A 24,407-nucleotide genomic window follows, 5' to 3' on the forward strand; every position below is an offset into this window, starting at 1 on the left:
AGGTTCACTTGATAGAATACTATGTGTTCTATACTTCAGGTGCAGACAGACCACATGAAGACAACAGTGTGCTAAGCTGACCACACAACCTCACTGCCAAATTCTCCAGGCATCAGCCTCGAACATTTTGCAAAGATTTGCAAATGCTTTGGTTCCTCTTTGTTTTCTACACTATTTCCTCTTCACTCTCTTTACTGCTTTGGTTTGTAAAGCCAAAACCTCTGATCAAGCACCAGATTTAAAAAAAAGGCACATTACAAAAGCATTCTTTATTCCTGAATTTGAACAAAGCTGACATTTCACATATATTCATAATTCCCATCAGCTAAAAGGATTTACAGGACAGACACACTCCCCCTGGGCTATCATTTCTGTAATGGATTCTTTACTAAATCTATATGCCAGTAAAGGATGGATTGTAGATATTCAAACAGCAAAGCTAATTAACTAAACATAACTACTTCCTCTGAAACTTTAATAGATGGCAAAAATTTCCATTTATCTATTCTTATGTGTGAATTGGAAACATATGTGAAACTCAGTAATCTTCTGTCATGGAAATTAAGAATGGGATTTTCGAGGTACCTCATCAGGGATCCTGAAGTGAAATGAGGGCTGCTAGCTTCATTGCTGTGGCAGGTCCTTGGGATTAGATGACAGATGACTTTTCATCTCTATTTTTTATTGGATTTCGAGATGTGCTTTTTACTTTCACAGAAATACTTCTTTATATGAAGGATGCATTTACCAGCTCTCTATTTTGCACCTCCTTTTCAGGAGATTTGTAGCCTTATCAGCAGAAGTAAACATCAGTACTTACAAAGACTTCAATATTGAGCACATTTATTAGCATTTCTTAGCTAAGTTTGCTCACCCCAAATTTAAAATGTTCAAATTGATACAGCACATGAAACTATACTTTCTGATGTCCATCCTGCTCCTCAAGGACCATTACTGGTTTAAAGAGGGCTCATGCTTTTGCCAAATAACCTAAGGCAGACTAATATTTTAGCTCCTTTCCAGATTCAGCATGCTTAATTTCAATATAAAGTAAAAAAAATTTCGGCCAACCTCACATCTTGCACCTCCTGCTACCTTTGTTGTTGCAAGAAAGATACCAAATCCTCCTACCTCCTCTGTCCTGTGCAAAACTGACAGGCTCTGAAACACTGAACTTTCAATAGCTTTGTTCTCTCCAAGGAGGTGAGAAATGTGCAGCTAGGCCTGGGTTTACCTCCACTAAAGCTGACACATGTGTTTACCCACTCCAGGAAAGGGCAGAGACCTCCATCAATCCAAGCCACTGGAAGGCTGCAACTTAAGGAAAGCAAAGATACAAATATTTTTATTGAAAATTGCCGCTTAGACACTTTGGTGGTAGCACAAAGGGAAAAATAAAAGAAAGAAAAAGGTAAAGGGAGAAGGAGAGATGAGAGAGAGAGAGAGAGACCTTGTGAGGTCTAGAAAAATTAACTTGCAGAGCCACGTAAAAGAGCTTGAAAGAGCAAAAACAACTACAGGAATACATGCAGAGATGTAAGTGTGTAAGATTTGATGTTCATATACAGAAGAACAGAAAAGGAAAGAAAAACACGATGGGTGCATCAAGCAGAGCTATATAGTCTGGTCCTCTACCTTCACCCTGTACCATGTGTCATGTCACTGCCACCACCCCACAGCAGCTCTGAACAAAAGGGACACTGGCAGCTCACAACAGTGACCCAGGAGAAGAGGAGAAGACAAGGAAATGAGGGGAAAACCAGGTTATTCTACCACATCAATTGTTAAGATAAGCTGACACAGTGCCACTATTCATCTGCTCTACAGCCAGAAGTCCCTGAAGGTTTTCTGACTGCCTCCACTGTGTACTTCCTTGTGGGCACTGGACCTAATACCATTTAGGGACATTTGAAAGGTAATCCGAACCCAGGAACTCACGTAGGCATCTTGATCTCCAGCCTTCACTGTTGACCCTGTCTGACACAAACCTCAGTAAAAGGCTGATGTAGGTCAGTGTGGTAAGTACATTTTTCTCTCTCTCAAGATTTTTTATTGAGGTGCACAGAGAGAAATGAAAAAGAAAACAATTTCTATTTCTGCTCCTTGTTTTTCTCTTGTGGAATGTGTTTGGAGAATTGTTTACCCAGAGTGAGCGCTTGGTTGGATCATGGTGGATTGTTTGGGCCTGATGGCCAATTGGATCCACCTGTGTCTGGACTCTGGAGAACAGGGTCACAAGTTGTGAATTAGTTAAATATGATAGTTAGAGAAAGTAGCATGTAGTATTTAGTATCCTCTTTTATATAACATATTAATGTATTATAACATAATTATAATAAAGAAATCATTCAGCCTTCTGAAATGGAGTTAAACATCGTCATTCTTCCCATTAAGTTCGCCAACATCTATAACAGGTCAGTCCTCTTCCAAAGAGTAAGCTTTTGTGCATATTTCTCAAAACCCAATGTAAAACAGTGTGAAGAGGGACACGTGAGGTATTGCAGTCTGTATGCCCAAACTGTGAGTTTGGAGAAATGTCATCTGGGCTATTCACAGCAAGGGGTTTCCATGGCCTCTGCATTCTAATGTTTTTTAGTCATGTTGATTAATTCAAATAACCCTCCAAAAAGGAGATAATCACTGTTTCAGACACAATGGTTTTATTCTCATACTTTCATAGAATTTGAAGCTTTCAGATAAACTTATATTAGGTTAAAACATAACAGTTAAGGGAAAATAAAAACCCCACCAAATAAGAACAATGTACAAGGATGTAAAGAAGGCTGCTGCCTCCAAAAGCACTGCATTCAGCAACTGCTCAAAAAACATGCTCTCCTGAAAACTGAAACCAGTCAGCATGTAATTTCAGTCAGCAGTGATTTCTCCAGCAGGTTCAAGAAGTGCCATGCCAAATTCTTGGTCCTATCCACAAACTGCTGTTTGCCACTCTCTCTGCTGGGCTGAAGACAATACCCTGGGTGAAAAACTATAGCAAGGCCAAAGAGAGTGAAGGAATCAGAAAAGATATTCAGGTAGGGAATTGTTTCACCCAGTTGATGAAACAACACAAACACTCCTCCTGTTCAGCTGTGTGAACCAATTCCCTGCCTGATTGCAAAAACACCACACACGGGACAGTTCAGGTCTGCATTGGCCAGTGCAACAGTCCCAAACTATTGCTGGTTTAACTCCCTGAGCCAGGCCCCTAGCAACTCAGATAAAGGCCTGAACCGTGTCAAGAAGAGTCAGGAACACACAGCTGGGGGTGGAAGGAGATCAGTGCTCCAGTGACAACCATTTGAGAAATTTTAAGTGCAATGCAACCAACACCCCAAATTCTCACACATGCATTAACTCACACCAGATCAATACACTGAAGTTGTTGGATCATGCAAAATTGGATTTCCACATTGCAGCACTCAATCTTCTGGAAGAGCCATGCCAAGGACCTGGAAAGAAGCCTCGTGCTAAGAAATAAGTTGTAACAGAAAGAAATAAGAAATAAGAAATAAGAAATGAAATAAGAAATAAGTTGTTGTCTGAATAGGAAATGCAAAGCCATCCTGCAGGCATGAGGCAGTCAGTCTTGCAACCAAACCTAAGGGTCACCACCTTTTGCACAATCCAAGAAGTGAGTCAAGTTCTCGAGATCATTTCAGAGCTTTCCAAACCTACTAATCCCATCTTTTTTTCTGTTGTTTTTTGTTTGTTTGGTTTGTTGTTGTTGTTTTGTTTTGTGATTTTTGGTGTTTTGTGGTTTTTTGTGTTGTTTTGTTTTTTGTTTTTTGTTTTTTTTTTTTTTTTGTTTGTTTTGGTTTTTTTTTTTTCAGATCTTTGGAACCTCCACAATTTTCTAATTTAGTTACTAAAGATAAGCTTCTTACAAATCTGGTGGTGTTTCCTAATTTTTTGTTTTGTTTTGCTTTTAAAAAATATTTTTTCAAGAAAGAAAATCTTTAAATATTCAAACACCTGGTATTCTGGATAGTGTTGCCAGAATAATTTAGTATGAAGAGCATGCAGTGGAACAAATTACTGGTGAAGGTGCAAAGAACCAGAACATTCAGGTTGGAGTCACCAAAACTCAGAAACAAGAAGACAGAAACAACAGAAGTGACAAGCAACAAGTTTTAAAAAACAAATTTGTTACTAATACAACAGGGACTGAATACAGAAGGGAATAGTATTGTAAAAAAAAAAAAAAATTACATTAATATACTAGAGCATTTGGAAATGCTGCAGACCTCAAAAAACAACTCAAACAGCTATGAAATGGGTAGAAAAGTCAATGTATTTAAATGGCCTCCAGGCACAGTAAATACAGCTTGGCTGGGTATAGCACAGGACAAGTCATCCAGAACTGAGATCCATGAAAACACTAAAAAAAAAAAAAACAAACAAACAAAAAAAAAAAAAAAACAACCACAGGATTCCCACACTTAAAGTCTTAAAGTGTGGCCAGCTGCAAAATGTGGACCAAATTTAGCATGCCCAGGAACACAGTGAATTTGAAGCTTTTCAGACATGTCTATGTATGGCTAGTGAGAACATGAAACTAGGGCACTACTGGCACAGTAATCCGTTCATGAATAAGATGTATTTTTTCTCTAAGCAAGGTGTATACAAGCAAAGCTGCTGCACTTCAGTCTCGCTCCCTGTGTTGATGCAAATCAAGACAAACATGCCCAGCTCCAGAGGCTCAGTTGTGTCTGTGCTTTACTCCTTGGCACAAGGCTCAGTTCTCTCTCTTCTTGCCTATTGAAGGTCTTGGGGAGTGTCTAATTTTCTAGATCTTGCTCCTCACTTCAACTGTAAGGTCATTGCTCTTGCTGCCAAATCAACCCAGCCTTTGTCCAGGACAGGTATTTTTAACTTCTGCAGAATTTCCCACTCCCCCACACAATCCAGGATACGTTCTGTATAAAAGATTTATATCCATCCTTTAAAGAGCAACACAAGGTTATATAAAAGCTGGGATATGCAGAATACAAAGCAGGTGAGAAGCACACTTTAACTTGCAGGTGACACAATTAACACTGAAAATTCAAGATTATCACTCACAAGTTTAGTGCTTAAAAAAAAAAAAAAAGACAAAAAGTGGCTTTTTTCTCAACTGTGGCACAACTTGCAACACTAAGAGAGATCCTGGCCCTGCTCCATCAATGAGTGTTTGAAGTTGGTTTCACCAGGGCTAGATTTCATCCACCGCATGTTGACAGTAACAAGACAAGCCTCAGCATGAAGGGTTCAGTTTCACAATGGCTTTACATTGATCTTAAATATGAGCTGTCCCACAAAAGGGACCTCCAATGACTCAAGCTTCTCATGGCCTTGCTGCCACCCAGAGAGCCGACCTGGGGACCTGGAACACACAACACACAGCATGGCCACAGGGAAGCAGCTGACAGAGCTCAGGTGGAGGAGCCGGGATGAGCTGCCAAGGTGGAGGAGCCGGGATGAGCTGCCAAGGCCAGGAGGATGGCAGGAAAGTTCTGATCAGCTCAGCTGCAGTTTCACAACACATCTTGCTGGATTCTTCCTCCAGCCTCAGCACTTCTGCCTTGTGCTGGAGTCTACGACTCCCTTCTGCAGACACAACTGCTTTCCAGTCTCCTCTGTAAGCTCCATCATGGACAGAGGGAGCATTTGAGATGGCATATTTTCTGGAGCACACATTTAACCCAGGTAAGTTTAAATAATCTGCTTCTGGCATGGCATCACACAATTCACTGCAACCTCAAAGAGATGCAGTGCAGCACAGGAATGGGCTTTGCTCATGTAAGTCTCTTGCCAAGGCCAACACACAACACTATTACATGCTAATAAATGAGTATACATTTTTTTGTATTATTATTGTAACAAAGATATATAGCACTTTCTGCTCTTTGGACTATATCCTGCCTGACACAAAATTCCAGTTCTGGAGAACCACGTAACTGAATGAAAATGGAGAGATACAGAACTGTCCTTGGGTTGCAAAGGAAAAACTTGAAAAACGCTATAAGGGAGGGAAAATATGTCATATAGCTTTAATCACCTAAGATGTGTAACTGCACGCCAAGCTAATATCCCCACAGTAAGTGAAGAAGGGGAGTGGCACCTCCCAAATCACTCAGTCTGCTTTTCTCTGCTGCTGATGCTGAGAGAAGAGATGCCCAGCATAGCCTAAATGTCTACAGTAAAAAGAATCCTCTCTAAAGGGCTGAACACACCTGAGAAAGGGGAAAACAAAACCAAAATCACAAGTACCTTTCTCTGCCTATTACCTCTAATGCTCAAAATTAGAAATTAAGACTTTGGGGGTCACAAAGGCCACTACACAATGAGTAAAAAATTACAGTATAAAGGCAACACTCAAAGATACAAACAATTTATTTGTAAAATACTTTATAAATAAAAGGGATAATAAAAAAGAGGAAAAAGGGAGAATGATTTATCCTTTCAACCAAAAGCCTAAAGCAACTACTTAACATTCCTTTAAGAGCAAAGGCTGTATTCCAGACATTACCCCTCAAATTAAAGTCTACCAGAAGCCTGGGCTGTCTGGCTGCCCAACAAGAACAGAAGCTACCCAGCAGACAGACTTCTTGGCCAGCTGTAACACAGGGACAGTATCAGTGGGGCATTTTCCCTCCTGCCCCACAGGATATAAAAACATCAGGGCATGAGGATAGCATCCCAGCCACAATGCAGCCTCATACTGTGCTGGCTCAGTGATCCTCTGCCCCAGAGGCAAGACCATGGCAGGACCCCACACACCAAGGCATCAAGATCTGTTGTTACCTCTACAACATGAACAATATAAACCATGACCCAAAAGCAAACATGCCACACCAGGCCTAAAAAGGCAGTTTTCACTTGGCTTTATTTGCTGAAGCCCAGCACCACAGAGAAGCAGAGAAGAATCAGCATAAGGGAGCTAGAGGAACAAAGAATGGACTTTGGCTCCAGCACAAGGCTTTTTCGGCACTCAGTCTTTAATTAGTGTTACTGGACATCAATAATACTGCCTACCTTGGGAGCCAAATGCTTGGGCCCACCTCTCACAGTCCATCACCACTGCTGCAAATAAAGAGACAGGCATTTGGAAGTGATGTACACATTTTCTGTAGGATCCAGCTTCATGGCTGCCCACACCCAGGCCTGGCTTCATATCATTAACTGTGTTAGAAGGAACTGGAGCACAACTAGTGTACACAGAAATCGGACCATGCTCCCTGCATGACAGGTAGGGTGTGAAAAGCATTTGCCCTGGTGATGGGAGCACTCCACACTTGGCTATAGAGGCTCAGCCCCATCAACCTCAGCAGCTTACAAAGTGCCAGGTTGAGTGGCAAGGACAGGCAGCAGGGATCCCAACCTGTGCAGCAGTTGAGCAGTGCTCTGGATAGCCATGGCTTTTAAGCACCTTCCTCTTCCTACTCTTCCTCTGATGCATTATTGAGATAAAGTCAAAGGAGCCATGCAAATGACACTGGCAAAGCTGGAAGTACAATCCCAGACATCCCACCTCTCTGCTGCTGATGGCAAAATGTGCCGCAAGCTACACCAAACTCAGGAAGAGTGGTGAATAAGTCTTGGGCCAGGGGAAGTAACTCAAGTCTGAGTTTACTTAAGAATAGTAAAAATACCAAGCACTTGAATAGTATCAGTGTAAGGCATCAAATAAATGAAAAGAGCAGAATTAGATGTTTTACATCATTCCAGATCTCCTCTGAAATTTCACAAGGGCACACCTTCTGAAGTAAAAATGGTAGGCGTTGTTAGTGGCTTTTGTAAGTTTTAAATTGTTCCCACGAGAGGCATTCCCACTAAACACTTGAAGATTTAAGTTGCCAAGGAAAGAAACAACCAGCAGCGGCTTTGCTGGGCACTAATGCACCTCTTCACCACTCAGAGCACTAGGGCAGTGAAGCAGCTCCAAGCCTCCAACCAGAGCAGAAAACTTGTGCAGAGCAAGCTGGGGAGTCTTGTGACACAGCTGAAGTACCTCAGAGCCGATATTAAGCTTTGGCTGGTAAAGACTTAAGCTGTTTCACTGCCTGCTCGACAGTTCACTCTGTAGCAGCATTTAACAGGGACACAGAGGAGCCACTTGTCTCTCTTTTGCTGCCCAACAAGCTGCAAACAGCTGGTTGTGCTGGTCAGAACCCATTTTGCCCATTCCCTCAGAAAGAAGAGGGATGTTTGTGGTGGGGACACAAAGGCCGATCTGTTCAGAGCTGGCTGCAGCGCTGGCTGACACAGGCTGGCGTCAAAGGGGGAAGGGTACAAACAGAAGGCTTGTCCCATTTCCCCAAAGACTGTTCCTAGCAAACAGCACTATTGCAAACATTGCACTTTGAGAATACTTGTGTGAAGTGCTCATGGAAATCTCAACTGTGTAAATTGGATTTTAATTTGTCTATTCAACATTGCCACTCTTTAAAAAGAAGTTAAACATGGCTATGTGTTTCCTAGCAGAAAAAGCCATGATCTGCAAAATGCTGCTTCTCTCTTTGGCAATCACTGCCATTTGCTTGTTTGTTTTGGTGCAGCATAGGGAGGGAGGGAGGAATGATAATAAAAACATGAAAACTTTTTCTCCTCACCTTGAACGGGGACAGGCTCAACAGCAAGCAGCTTTATATAGTACAATCAGCACTCGTGTGCCCACAGGAGAAAGGAAACAAAGTCATGGCTCTTCTTACATAGCCTTACCCAAACTTAGCCTTAATGAAATCAGCATGAGAGATATTATATATGCAAAGGTCATCCTCATCTATGTAGTTACAGGATCAGAATGTGGACAGAGGAACCTATACACACTAAACTTCAGCCTACATACACACTGCAGAGCAGGTCGGGGCATTCTGCCTGGCCTCGCTGCCTGCCCACCCTGCTTCAGCCTACAGAGTGGAGTATTTTTATTTGTAGGGCCCCCCTTACTTTCAGAAAGTACCTGTGCATAGAAACCATGGATCCAGCCACAGCACAAGGCAGCTGGAAGGAAAGCTGGTCTGAGGGGGGCTGACAGTGCCTCCAGGCTCCATCCCCTTCACTACCTACTATACTAAACAGGGACATGGTGGAAGGTGATTCTGGGACAGAAGCATGTCCAAAGAAAGGCAAAGGAGCTGGGAAAGGGTCTGGAGCAGGAGTCTTATGATGAGCAACTGAGGGAGCTGGGAGTACTTAGCCTGGAGAAAAGGAAGTCCAAGGGAGATATTATTTCTCTCTACAACTCCTTAAAGGGAGTTTGTAGCAAGATGGGGGCCAATCTCTTATCCCAAGTAAAAAGGACAAGAAGAGATGGCTTGAGGTTGTGCCAGGAGAAGTTTAGATTGGATAGTATGGAAAATTTCTTCAAAGAAAGGGGGTTATCAAGCACTGGAACAGGCAAGTGGTGGAGTCACCATCCCTGAATATATTCAAAGATGTGTGGATGTGAAAATGTAGGGATGGTTTAGTGGTGAATTTGGCATCACTGGGTTAACAGTTGGACTCAATTAGAGTCTTTTCTAACCTACACAATTCTGTGACTATGTAAACCACTTCCATCCCCAGAGCAAGCAGACTAACAGGCCCTCTTTTCTCCAGCCTCCTTGGTCACTGTGGCTCACACACAGATGTCCTTCAGCAGGGCTTTTCAGAGGGCTCAAGCTGTACCACTGGGGTCCTTCCACCAGAACTGATCCCCAGAGGAGTCAATGCCAAGGGCATTGCAGCTGAAGTACTGTTGAATCAGATTAACTTTTTGTTATTCTATTATTTATAAAGGAAATAACATTCAAAATACATGGCATTATTATTGCAGACCTGTGTCTCACTTGACTTTTCAGAATCAGTTACTATATTTTAACTGGGTACTCTTCATGTAATACTGTAAGAGATTTCTTTGCAGCACCCTGCAAAGCTATGATTACAGGTTTAACATTACAGCTTAGCTTCAAATCCCCACGTTTTCTAATGATGCCTATATTTAAAAGAAAAAAACCCACAAGATAATCGTGTTTTATTCCATGCCTGGAGACCTCAGGGCTTCTGAGCTAACCCAAATTCCCCTGAGACCTCAGGCACAAAATACAGACTTGCAGCTTCAACTTTCTTGTGATGATATCAGTTCTGTCACTCTTCAATCACTCTTCAACTGTGGTCACAAATTTGCACCTCTTTAGAGACCAGAAAAACCATCAGGTCTGGCTGTTAGCCAGGTAGCCATCAGCAGCTACCTGATGGAGCCTGCCTGGAAGCACTGCTCATCCCCAGCAGGGCTCTGCCAGCCTTCAGACACACAAAGCAGCAGCCTGGAAAAAGTCAGCAAGCCAAGGTTTTGATTATGCAATTACTTGTTCAGCTACAACTGCAGGTTTTCCTGCATAATCAGGCCGATAAATATAATTTTTTTTCTGGTGTTGCCTTACATCCTAAATGATGCAGTCAGAAGTCAGAAAGAAGGCAAATTATATCCAGAAAGCCCAGTGGGAAGAGGGGCTTTGTGTTGTTGGGTTAGGGGCAAGCCACGCAGAGACTTTGGGCTTGGTGTACTCTGCAAACCCAGAACACCTCTGATGACTGCCACAGTCTGGCACTATATACTGCAATGGCACCAAGACAATTACAAACTCAAATTTCTCCTGGAAAATTATCTATGCATGGACAGTTCTATAGAGATGGCATGAGGGCACTTACAAACCTCCAAATAGAAAAGGGGTCAAATCTCTACTGGGTGCAGCTTTTTTGGGAAAAAAACAAACAAACAAACAAAAAAAACATTACTTCATAAACCAGACTCCACCTGAAACTATAGTTTTGTTTTCTCCACAAACAGTGACTGCTTTCTGCTCTAGTGAAACATTATTTTTAGTGTGTTTCTGCTCTTAAAGAGGGCAGGGCTTAGCTCTGAACAAGAAAGAAGACCTGAAACGTCCTTTGAAAAGCTGTTGATACAGTATCTGGAATAAATTCCCTGGAATTTAAGGGAAAGCAGGAAGGTTTGTAGAAAAAACATTTTGATACTTTCTAATTTGATACAAGTACCCACAATTTAAGCACATATGTGACTATGCTGAGCTATTCAACCTTTGTAATCAGCACAGAACTGTAAATAAAGAAACAACAACTGTTTAATCAATTATTACTTGCACAAAATGACTGAACTTGGAGACTGAACTGCTGCCATATGTACTTTACAAGGCTTTTGCTCATCAGTGTTTGAAGGAGCGGGAAGGGAGAAGGGACAACATGACAGGGTTGGGGAGGCAGAGTATGGAGCCAGGTTTGCTGGGCACAGTAAAGCACCAGGATAACAGAGACTCCATGGACAGCTCAGAGCAGAAAGCCAGCCAGGTGAGTCACCCAGTCAGGACCAAAGAGCTGCCCACACTATTTTAAAGGGGAATTAATACAGTAGGTATTGGGGAAAAGATAAAGCTGTATCAGCATCTTTTTTTTCCCCCATCAGTGATTTAGGTCATTATTGCTTGCTAAAAGATATCCTAACTCCATGGAAATTAATGGAAAAATCCATGCCAGCTTGAAGACAAGGTGGCTTTTACTCTCCCACCTCCTGCTCCATGTTCACTCCCTTTCCTGGCACTCTAGCAGAAGGCAGGTTGTCCCCACCAACCTGGCCATCGCTGTCTCGCCACCAGAGGCTTGGCCACAGACAACTGACAATTGCAGGTGCAGCCTCCTGTAAAGCATTTCAGCAAATTAATCAACCCCGAGACTCCTTCAGTGCAGGTATAATCAAGACTCTATTTATTTCTGTTTTCAAAGAACAATTACTTAGTCTACATTGCCCTGACAACAAACAAATTCTGTCTTGTATATGAGCAAATGCATGTACAACATGCATGCAAGCTGTGTGTGCCCACCTGCACCCCCTGCCTGTGTAACACTGCTGACAGACATTTACAGCTGCACTCACACCAGGGCTAGGCCAGCTCTGGAGTTTAACAGCTACACTTCAAGGCATTCCTAAACCAACATCAGCCAATGCAATAGTGAACAGAAAGAAAGCAAAAAGAAAAAAGAAACTAAATAATATATTGCATATTCCTCCATAGAAATAATTTCCCAGCCTTTATGGTTTCATGAACTTGATTTCCTCACATACAGAGTTCTACATGAAGTCTTTAATACAGCAAAAGCTAAAAAGGTAGTGAGACCAACTTAATTTAGAGCTGCATTGAGAAGATATTAAAATTACACCTAAAAGAGCTATTTTATGCAAGTTTTAGAGACCTGAGAAGTCTCTTCCTCATATCCTCCTGTATTCAAGGTTTCCACTGTGAGTTTCAGAGAAACAAGGAATCATTCCCCCAAAAGTATGACTAACTGAAAAGATCAAATGTAAATGTCTTACGGGAATTCATATAATGTATCACTTGTGACTTCTCTACTGGAAGCGTATTTGTCTTAGCTCATATCAAATATACATCCTTATCCACTTCACACAGTGTGCATATTGATAGAAAAGTAACAAAACAAAGTGATTAAGGAGAACAGCATATCTAAATTTTCCAAGAACTGAATAAATACCTGCACTCATTGAAACTAACTGTATTTTAACAAAAAGGGAACAAAGTACTACACTGAGTTGGTCAAAAATTTTGGCTATCAGAATTTCCTGTGATAAATGTGATGTGACTGCAAAGATTTTCTATGAGAAGATGGTACATTGGGTAATTCTCTGCTCTTCTACACAGAAAATTCCACTTATAAAAGGCTTTAAATGCAAGTTCAAATATGCCTTTTCAAAGAAAATTGATTAACTTTTAGATATAAAATGCTATCTAAAATTGAAACATCATAAAAATTCCCACAGAAACCTGCACGTTTTCAAGTTAACCCTTTCTCTCCTCCTTCAAAAACCAAAGGGTATTTGTTCCCCAGTCTTTTGTAAAGAGAGTGAACTCTGAAACCTCTCTAAGGTCTTAATACTATTTATGCATGTAGACAAAAAGCTTTGGCAGTACTTGAATGAAAACTCAAGCATTAAATACTAACATTTCATGGTATGCCTAGCAGAAGGGTTCAATACGTATATAAAACAAGATCAACACAGAATGAGTCTAGCAATGCAGTCCAAACACAGGCAAAGCCCAGAATCAATGTCAGCTTCTTTTTAATGGGTGTAATTTATAATATGCTCATACTGACTATTTACTTCCTCAAGACTTTATAAAAGAAGTTCTGCTCTTTTGATAATCTATCCCACATGTTTATTAAAATAGATATAACAGAGTGAAAGGAAAACATAAAACTGATTATCATTTTTAGTTTCAGGGATATTTTATATGCCATCCCTTAGAACTTCAGTTTATAACTCTCCTTAATGGAGACTTTCAGGGTTGATTTTAATGTATTAAGTGGAAATTCCACTGGTTTGTTACTTCAATGCTTTCTTTATGACCTGTTCTCATGCATCACCTAGGTCTGGCTTATTTATACAAACAGCCATTCACTGAACAACAGGGAGCTTCTTAAAACTAGTTGCTTTCATTTGTATTCTTCCCATATTGAAATGTTACTTGCTTTTATGGCTGGTTTTGGCCTGACACTTGTCCAGCATTTCATAAACATAAAGAAGACTGAAGTTACCATGAGGTTTTTTACCTCTTTCAAGGCAGGAATAGAGATTTTGCCCCAGAGCTAGATGACAGCTCTGTCTTACAAGCATCCCAAGAGCATCAGCATGCAACCCAACCAGTATTCCTGCAAAGAAAAGGGTAACAAAAGCCATGAGAGCAACAGTGTCTTCAAGCTTATTAGCTGAGACATCCGCAGCACCTTTAGGTCTTTAGGTCTTTCATCAAAGCGTTGCTTGTGTCACTCCTCACCACTGAGCTCAGGACTTCAAAAATTTGTGTTATGTTAACTGTTTGACTGGAAGTTTGATTTACCTAAACTTCTAAAATCTATAAGAGTTTAATTTGGGCAAAACACAGTAATAACATCTGGAGCTCTTAATGAAGAGCCTCTGTTGTCATCATCTAAGTCATTCCAGCTTGAAGCTTGCTTCCTTTCTCTTGCATAAGCACATCTTCCTGACTCTAATATGACAGAGCTCACAAACAGCCAGATCCTTAGCTCTGGAAAAGCCTTCCTAGAGTTGAGATACAGAGTTAGAATCACAGAACAGTTAAGACTGGAAGGGACCATGGGTGGGGTATCTGGTCCAACCTTCCCCCTTAAGCAGGATCTCCCTAGAGCACATTGCACAGGGTTACATCCGGACTGTTCCTGAATATCTCCCAGTGAGGGAAACTCCACAACCTCTGCAGTGTTGAGCTAGAACAGCCCACCACGACATCCTAAAAGCAGAGAGATCCAATGGGTAACATGCATCAGCTCAGCTTCTCCAGACCTGGCAAAGCCCCAGCAGCCTAAAGCTGCCACGCTGGCCCTGAGCACGCAGGAAGGCCAAGCTCCCAACAAGGAGTACCTGTTGATGGGACTGTTCATTACAGAAGTATGTAGGATGTAAACACATCTTATGGTCTGTGTCTCTCTGCCCAAGTATATATTTATGTGGTAGGAATCCTGCTGGGTCTCTGCAGACACTTCTTCATCCCAGCCACCTATAACTGATGGAGGAGGAGACTGGGCACCAGGAAAGGTTATCACTGAATGAGACAGGACAAGTAGGTTAAAAGGGACAGGTAGTTACCAAGAATAATATGTTCTTTGGAAAACAATTGTACTTTGGAGACCTTTTTTTTCTGTTCACAGCATCCTCCACAAAAAAACCCCAACCAAATAAAACAAAAACCCCACACAAACAAACAAAAAGGTCAAATAAGTATCCCCCAAATCAGAAAAAATTAGCAAAAAACCTCACAAAGAAATCAAGCCATAAGTACTGAAGGCAAACCCTGCTCACCTTATTCTTGGAAAATACTTCTGAACACTGAATACTTAAATACCTCCTTTGGCTTCACATCAGCAAGAGAAGGATCCTTCTGGCTTCTACCTGGGAAGAGTAAGACCAAAGGGAAGCTACCTGCTATAAGGGAAATCACGTCTGCCACAGCAATCCTGCTAGTCCCTCTGCTAGCTTTGTCTTTCCAGGCTGTTTAATGGGGACTAAAGCCCAAAGCCCAGGATAAACAGATTAAACTTTCACTGAGTTAAAACTATTAGCTTAAAGCAGCCTCATAGGATACATGCTGGATAACTCTAAACCTCTCCAGCATCTTCACACAGCTGTCTCTTGCTTCCCTTGCAGAATCAGAACCAATGGCAGTTTAAACACATGTCAGTATAGTAAATCATCCTGAAAACAGCTATTCTTTAAATAATTCAGACTAAAGTGGAGATACATTATTTCCATGGTGTAGCTTTTCCATGCTGTCTCATAATTTCTTGATAATGTTCAAAGCCAAAATAGGTACTGCACCAGCTCTACATGCCTATGGCAAATGGAACATAAAGTTTAACTAATGGTCCCATTTCCCTGAAAGGGCACATGAAGCTGATAAATATTCCCAAGAGGTCATGTTACCTGTTGATGCAAATCAGGTAAGCTGTGTCTCCTTTGCCAGAAAAGAATTTATATTCTCATACTGTCTTTTTACCTTTTATCTTTATGTTATTACTTATTTCTAGCTTTCTGATACTTGAAAAAAAAAAAAAAACTTCTGTTTCTCAGGTACTTACACCATACCAGGAATTTGCCAATTTTCAGCCTTTAAAGTGAACAGAAGCTGTTCATGTAGATGCACACACACACACATTACTCACCTGTGTGCTGCCTCACTGCTCAAATACATGTCATCTTCAGAAGGAAATATCCCAGAGCAGAGAGGAATAAACAGCCACAGCTTTAGTTCTGCTGACTTTTAGAGCTGAGCCAACAAGCACAACTTCCAACAGTTCAGCAAAAACCTGTGCATCATTTTTAGAAGGAATGTGCTGTATGTTAATCATTTCTAATCAGAGACAGTTTTTCCACATCTACTTTTCTGGCTCATTTCCTTACAATTAAAAACTCCATTTTACCCAACAGTACAGTACAGATGTGCCTCTTTGGCAGTGACCTACTTTGTTGTGCCCTTAGCATATGTGCAACAAAGCTGTAACCAGTTCAGTAGTTCAAATTCTAGACAGACAAAATTAAAGACTATAACAGAAGTGTACAGAAGCAGCAGTCAGAAATCCGTATCTGCCAAAGAGTTATGTGGAAATTATGTCCCTTAATTGAATTTATGTTAAGGAACAAAACCTAACTGCGAGGCAATATCTAGTGTTGAAGCAATCTGATGAACTAGTCACAGCTGATTAAACCTTTTTTAAGCAAGTTTATTAACTTATGTTCTGGGAAAAATTATGTTTTGATTGCTAATTGGATGATGAACAAACCGATTCTGTCTTTTCCCAACTTCCCCCACAAGCAAACTTTTGTGTCCCTGTTTATTACTCAGTGTTGCTGGACTCTGAGATGTTGCAAGATGGTGGATGTCATAATTTCAATTAATCCTCTCTCCCAGAAGTACCAGGTAAAGAAGGCTGAGCTATTAACCATCTTTTAAAGCACGGAGATATGGTCTCATAGACCAGCTTTCCTAGTCCTGCAAAATAGCAGCTGACACACGAGAAAGGCATGAAGGAGGCTCACAACACACCTTCCAACACGTAGCACGAATGACAAGTAGCACTCCATGCTTTCTACATCCTTTGGAGTTTCTCACAGACTTCTGTAGCCCAAATCAGCCTCACCTTGAACATCTTCAAACTGCCTCCTTGCCTGCAGTGACACTCCTCAAGGCATGTACCAAATGCTGCCACTCCCCTGATGTTCCTTCTTATCTTTACAACAATCTTTGTGCCTCTGCCAAAACAAGTCCATTTATTCCTACTATTCCAAGTCTTAACTCTTTTCCAATCTGCCATAATAGTACAGTGCTCTCCCTGATTGCTCTAAGAACAGATGTCCTGCTAAAGACCCTTAGCACAGGCACACTCTATGCTGGCAGAAGTGTTTTTCTCTGCTCAAAGGTTTAAGGTTTGAAGAGATGACATAGTTGAGTCAAGTGAAGCCCACTTCCCACCAGCTACAGCTGCTGTAGTGACACCAATGTGGGGCTGGGAGGAGCTAAAAGAAGAACCTGGCTCACCTCTACCCATCACGTCAAGGCCAACAAAGCTGTGTTCTTTGGGCTACTCACAAACTCTATATGATAAGTAGCTAAAGGATTTTCTGCACATTCTAGAAATACTGCTACCATACCTTCTTCACCAACTATTTTTCTGAGATGCTTGAGGATCTGTTTCAGACTTGGAAAGCCAGAGTCTTCCATGCTGTACTGGGACAGCTTTGCTTTCATCACATTTTGTTCGCTTATGCTATTGCTCTCTTGAACTACTGTTTCCTCCAATTTCCCTTCTACTGAAGTAGCTGTACCAATTCTAACAAGTAGCCATGGCAACATAATCTTGCAGAATAAAGTACAAAATAATCCTATGATCAGAAATCTAAATTAGAAAAATGGAATGGAAATAATGTGTTTTTAAAGCCTGGAAGCAGACTGACTACTGGTACAGGTTACAAATAGAGCAAACTCTCTAATACTTATGAACCCCGAATGAACACAAACAGATGCTATACTTACAGCCAAATTTACAGATACATTACTAGTAGGGCAAGTTCCACACCATGTATTCTAGAAACAGTGAGATTAAGAGAATAAAAGAAAGGTAAAATTCATTCCTAGTCTACACATGAAACCATCAATCTACTGGGATCAGCACCTCAGCTGGGCTGTCCCAAATCCAAACTGGTTTGAATTCTGGATACTCCCTCAGGACAGACATGCAGTGAGCATCTCTGACCCAAACCCAGTGGGCAGCAGGGGTGGGAAGAGGCCAGTACCCCTGGTATCACCTGTATAAAAATGCTGTCTTGTGAGAGTGGAAATGGCCTTCAGAGAAAAGGCACCTGTCCTAGCAAAATTAAGATACATACATTGTTTTATTAACCATAGCAGAAGCCTTCAGCTTTCAATTTTACTTTCATGTTTTAAAGATTCTTTAAAGAGCTATACCAAGATTTAAATTTAATTTTCATCAAAAAATTACTACTGGGATTTGAAAACATGCTTTTTTCTTTTCTAATGATACTTATTAACATGTTTAATCTGTATGTGCAATTGAATCCCAGGTCTCTAGACATATTTAATCTTCTAAGCACCCTTAAGGAGATGACAGTAAATTGCTTCTATAGGGCTTAGTATATGATTCCCAGGGTGGGTTGACAGGGCACCCTGCACTTGGTCCAAATAATCCAGGAATGTGTTGCCCACAACTGCCTTATTTTCTTTAGAGTAACCGAGGGAGAGGACTCATACAGGGATTACTATAAAGAGCAGGTACTGATTTTTATCTGTGAAAGGTGATACAGCCTGTCGGGACTACTAAATTAGCCTGTAATCTAATCTAATCAATGAAAAACACATCAAGTGTTGCCACTCAACCTTCCCCATCAGCTGCAGGCAGCTGAAACAATCAAAACTGAGTTTCTCAGGAACTGCTTAGACCTGGAACTCTTAGAATAAGATTACCTGCTCCTTTCCTTTTCAATTTCACTTTCAAACTGATGTGTGCCAAGGGCAGCTACATGGGCCATGAAATGTACAGATTCGAAATATAAGGCATTTCCCTAACTGCATATTTGCTAGTAAAAACACCCCACCCAACCCCCCCCCAAAAAAAAACCAACCAAACAAACAAACAAAAAAAACCCCAAAACTTTTGTCCATACATATATACATATACTGGAAGTATAAAGAATAACTATGCATACAATTTGCAATCACTGAGATTTACAGCCCTGACCTAACTGTAGTAACTAGTTATGTCACTTATTAACTGCCCTGTGCCTCATTTTTCCTCTATACTTGCAAGAGACACACTTTTTGGATAAACACTGTATTTTGTTATCCCTCAGAAATCTCCTGTTGTCACTACTTTACTGAGAGAAATACAAAAACATAGATAAGATCAAAAACTACGGTCAACAAGAAGCCCATACCTATTTTACACTATTTCAACATGTAATTCACACAGGTACAATTGCTTTACTTCATCTAGAGAAAATGAAAAAAGGGTAGGAAAAGGAGACTCCTTACAGTTCTTACAGAAATATTGTTTGGGAAATAATACATGTTACTACAGTACAAACTGTATCGTGCTTATTCTTACTCTGCTTCAAAGCTGTGTATTAGTCGCAAGAATGCCACAGAAGATGATACAGGCTACTATCCATATACTGAAATTCACTATACAGGGGGATACGTCTCAGTGGGAAATTTATGCAAACCCAGGGAAGCTGCCAAAACCACTTCTCCATGGACCTTGCAACTGAATTAACTGGGAATCATTCAAAACCTCTAAAATTCTAACAACACTAAGAAGATGCTCCTTTTCCCAGAACGTACCTGCCACCACCATCACTACTAGCTCACCCACACACATGAAACAAGTTAGAGGAAAATACCCTGCAGAAAGATAGCAAAATTCACTAATGCAGTTTTTTTTTCTTCACATCCCAATACAGCATCATGCCTGGGGGCCCTGTTTGACATTAGCATAGGCTACTTCAAGTTTTCATTTTTTTCACCGAACACATAGAGAATACAAGTAAAGCACAACCAGTTTGATTACAGAGCATGCCATGGGACTGCTCTCATCCAGGATGCTTTGATAAAAACAAACACCTTTGGTGTCTTGAGAGCCACTCGAATGTAATGTGCTTCACACAGCACAACAGGGGCTGCTTGATTTTTCCAAAGTGCTTATTTAAGAAGCCCAAATTTAACAGAACCACAAGGAAATTATAGGTACAAACAATAGCTGTCAGGATAATTTTAAGTTCCTTCCACACCTGCAAATATGCATAGTACAAGGAGTCTGCCTTTTCTCTCATGTAGGGAAATCCTCTCTGCTCCTGTATGCTGGTGAGAAGCTCCATCCTGCTGTTCTGAACACCTGGGAAGCCAGCCAGGGCTGACATGCCCAACATCAGGCTACCCCCACCCCTGTTCCCTCTGCCTGCTTTGCTCCCCACACTCGGGCTGTGATGAAAAGCTCACAGGAAATTAAACCCTGCAGGCAGAAGTGATCCATCCCTGCAGATGAGGAGAGAATGATTTCTAAGGGCACGAGTCCTTCCTCCTCATCACCTCCCTCTCCTCTTGAACCTTCTGCTTTACAGCTCCTCTTAAGGCAGTATCACCTGTTGTCTTATTTCCCTTGCATTTATCAAATTCTACTGGATTTAAGGCACCCTAGACAACTACACAGACCACACCTAAAAGAAGAAACTTTAGCTCAGTAGGCAAATTACACAAGTGTCAGAGATGGAAAATGAGAAGACAGAACAACCCAGCATGGATATTAAATTTGTTGGAGTAGGGCCTCTCCCACCGGGCTTTACAGCTGTGCCCCCCCACACCAGCACAGCTGCTGCAGCTATGCCACCCCCGACCCTTCAGCAAATCTCGCTTTCCACCAGCTCAGAGACAGCAATCAATGCAGGAAAAGGGACAAGTGTTAAAATGAAACATTTCCTTCTCTTCACAGACCTTCCTCCTCCTGCCACCCACCCAGGTGCCAGCTCTGCCTCCCACACAGGGTGCAGAGGCCTGGGGAGGGATTTTCCACTCCCTTGCTCCCTGCACAGGAATGCAGGAGAGACTACAGTTTAGTGCTGAGCTGGTAAATGCCTCATTCCACTGAGCAAGCAGTTTTAGGCAGGACACTATATCACAGGCAGGCTCCAGCACTCTGATACTGGGTATTGAGACACATCCTCCCGGCCATCACCTCTAGGAAATACTCCACGGTAAGACCCTTTCCAGGAATGCACAATGCATTGGGCAATATTCAGAGCCCTGCTGCACCATGGAATGTGTTTCTTGTGCTTTACACCTTGCCATGCCTTTGTAAATTTGGCTTTCCTGGGCTGGAAGTCACAAACAAATCTCAGAATCTCCCTAAAATGCAAATCTTACATTTTGACCCTGGAAACACATGCTGGCTTTGCTCTGTGAATTGGATAAAGAGTCTAAAGAGGAGCTGCACAAGGGTCTTGCCCTGCCTCATCACAGCCTGCTTTTTGCCATATATAACTCTCTAAGAAGTCAGGAAATGGCAAAATCCTATTGTCTATATGGAAAGGAAAATCAAGTGCTGCCCTTCTATACTTTAAAGAGTAAAAAGAACTTTTGCATTTTCCTTCCTTTAGTAATAAAAATACCATTTTAGACTCTGCTGCTGAAGAATGAGCTTCAAAGTGGGCAATAGATTCACAGAGAATTGTTCTAAGCTGCCTGTTTTCACAAGCCATTCACGCGGAGTGGGTCCCTGCTGAAGGGAGAAGCCCTCCCAGGCAATGCTGGAGCCCAAGTTTGGTTTGGTTACTCTGCAGGAACATTGTAGAAATAACATTGAGAAGGGCAGGACAAAATACTGAGTGCAGTGTGAAAATATTTTAACTCTACATACAGATCACTACTGAAATATACCCTCATTTTGCAAATTACAAATTCAATTGCAGAAACAACTACTGAGACACCTCAGCACAGAGCAAAGAAATGCAAGACAGCTGTGATGTCAAAAGGAGTGAAGGAGGGTGCTTAGAGTCCCCACTGAAACAGCTTCATCTTCACTCCTAGCCTGGAAGAAAACTGAGGGCTTTTTAAGGCTCGCCACACAGAGCGAGGGAGGTTTGCAATATACATTACTCATTAGGTCACAGCAAAGCTCAGCCACTACCTGACTGCACCCCAGAAAGCCCTTACACTGCATAAACAAATCAGTGACAAAATTTAGGTGCAACAGCCCCACTTCAGAGTGCCCAGAGAAGTTCATATTAATACTTCAGAGGTATATCTGTAATTGATTCAGCTGCAGTAATCAATTCAGGACCAAAGATGCACTTTGGTCCTGCAGGTATTGCAGGGCATAGAGGGAGAGGAGACACAATTGTCCTCAGCTTCTTAAATCCTCATGGAGCACTAACTCCTCCAGTTTTCACAGTCACGGGGACAACAAAAGAGTTTCTCAGCACACACTACTGTGGAATACATTTCTCACCTTCTCTCCCTTTCAAACTTTTTCTGTAAATTTATGCCATAGTTGGCTGCTCATGGCTGATCCTCAGCTGCACCTCCCAGCCAGCAGTAGCATCTCCTTTGCTCCTCAAAATAACCACCAAAAAAACACACATGAAGAAATACGCGGTACCGAAAGGGCTACAGGTACAGCGAGGCGGGAGTGCCCGCAGGAAAGCGATGGCACGGGGAAGGCAGCGCTGCAGCATGCCTCGAATGCCACTGACCTCCGGTTAAATGAACTTGTGGGCAAATATGTAATCACTTTATCACACACACGCCAAGGGCAGTTCTGAAGCTGTTCATTCTCTCAGGTGGAGCAAGTAAATTAGTCCTTGTAAAAAGACAGGGATTAAACGTTTGTGCACGCCTCTCTCCTCATGAACTCGTCTGAGGGAACCTGGCTCTGCTTTTCTACTTGCTTTCCTCCAACATCCGTCCCCTTCTGGGGGGACACCCTCCCTCCACGTCTCCTCCACGCACACCAGCGTCTGCTCCTTCCTCTGAGGTCAATTTCTAAGGCTACTTTTTACAAAACTGTTTCAGTCACCCTTGAGAAAGGAAAGGGCACTGCTTTGCAGAAATGGCAAGTGAGTCCGTGAGGCACGGCAGCTTCATTTAAACCTCTTTGCCCCCACCCCCCATCCCTGATCGCGAGTAGGGCGATGGAAGGAGGAACTGGAGAGAGGGTGGTGTCGGGCGTTTCGAGATGACTAGGGCAAAGTCACCCAAGCCATTCCCTTAATGCCAGGGGAGGAGGGAGGGGTCCCTTTACTTGTTTAACCTCTCCTCTCACAGTACCCAACTCTCCCTACCTTTCTAGGACTGTAAAGATGTGAAAACGTCCTGACGGCAGATCCAGAGGATCCCTCACCCTGCAGGACGCTCGGTCAGGCTCCCACCGGGAGCCTCAGCCCAGGAGCAGATATTGAGTGTATTGGGTGTATCGCCGCGACCAGACGGGGCTGCGGAGCCTCCACCGACCGCGCACGGACAGGGCTGTGGGGACTGCACCTGCGGATACGAGGGCGGAAAGTTCAACCGGCTCCTCGGCATCCCGCTCGTCCCTTGCCGAGGGGCTGTGTCCATTACGCACGCCGTCGAGGGTCCCGGCGCGGGGCACAGGGTGTGAACTCTCCGCGCTGGAAAGACGCCCGGAGGAGCAGCACGAGATGCGCGGGGTCACCCCCTCGCCCCCGGCTCGGCTCCGCCGCCTCTCGGGCAGCCGAGCCGCCCCGCCGCACAGCCCCCCGCTCCCGGGCGCGCACGGCCGGACCGCCCCGCTCCCCTACCTTCCAGCAGCACCTCCTTGCCGGCCCGTTTGAGCGCCTGCACCGCCTCGTCGTGAGTGGCATCCCGCAGGTCGGTGCCGTTCACGGCCAGGATGGCATCGCCCACGTAGAGAGCCTGGGTCTGGTCGGCAGCCAGCCCCTTGAAGATCTTGCTGATGAGTATGGGCATCTTGTTCTCCTTGCCCCCCTTAATGCTGATGCCCAGTCCGCCCATCTCCTGCTTCAGCACCTTCACGCACCGCTTCTTGTTGGAGATGGTCTCGGGCACCTGCTCGGGGGGGTCGGTGAAGGCGGTGCGCGCCGCCGCCGGCCCCCCGCCGCCCTCGGCCCCGCGGCACGCCGTCCCATCGCCGCCCAGCCCGTTGTGGGCCGCGCCGTCGGGGCGCTCCTCGCCGCTCAGCACCAGCGCCTCGCCGCCCAAGTTGGCCAGCACTTTGTGCCAGCGCTCCCGCACCAAAACTTCCAGCCAGCCGCTGCGCTGCGCCCGGCCGCCCCCGCCGCCGCCCGCCGCCGCTACCGCCATCTTAGGAGCATGCTGGAAGCGCCGAGTGACGGCACCCCCGGCACGGCACGGCACAGCGCGGCGGCACCGGACTTCAGCCGGGGGGCGGCAGCTCCCGGCGCGGCGGGGTGGGGCCAGGAGCCGCGGCCGCCCCCCCGGGGCCGCTCCGGGGCGGGCGCACCTGGCGGCACCGCCCGCGGGCGGAGTGGGACGGGGGCGTCCCGCCTCTCCCGCGGGGACACGGCGTGGGACACCCCGCGCTGAGCCGCGGCTCCCTCCGAGCCCGGGCTGTGATGGCATCTGGCGCTGCAGGGGCTCCGCCGGAGCGGCAGTGCCAGCCCCGCAGCTGCCGTCTGCAGTGGGGTGTAGCGGGGAGCTGTAGGAAACCAAGGGCAGGGAAGAGATAAGGAAAACCCAACTCTGTTTTATTTCCAGGGATTTTTCTATAAAGTGAATTAAAACTAACGGGTGGCCCCAGGTACTTAAATTTCAGCTGTATGGAAGTCGAATACAAGT

At 43.6% G+C, this 24,407-nt stretch overlaps 1 protein-coding gene across 2 annotated transcripts in view; it reads right to left on the minus strand.

Annotated features, from left to right (window-relative positions):
• SNTB1 (syntrophin beta 1) overlaps positions 1 to 24,004 on the minus strand; it is a 114,168-nt gene extending 90,164 nt beyond the window's left edge. For both annotated transcript variants that reach the window (XM_053971985.1, XM_053971976.1), the window contains exon 1: positions 23,390 to 24,004. In XM_053971985.1, coding sequence (XP_053827960.1) covers positions 23,390 to 23,912 — 523 coding nt within the window. In that variant the 5' untranslated portion in view covers positions 23,913 to 24,004. The remainder of the gene's footprint in view (positions 1 to 23,389) is intronic.
• Between the last annotated feature and the right edge of the window lie 403 nt (positions 24,005 to 24,407).

The sequence above is a fragment of the Vidua macroura genome, chromosome 1 (assembly GCF_024509145.1).
Source record: "Vidua macroura isolate BioBank_ID:100142 chromosome 1, ASM2450914v1, whole genome shotgun sequence".
Classification (NCBI taxonomy): Eukaryota; Metazoa; Chordata; class Aves; order Passeriformes; family Viduidae; genus Vidua; species Vidua macroura.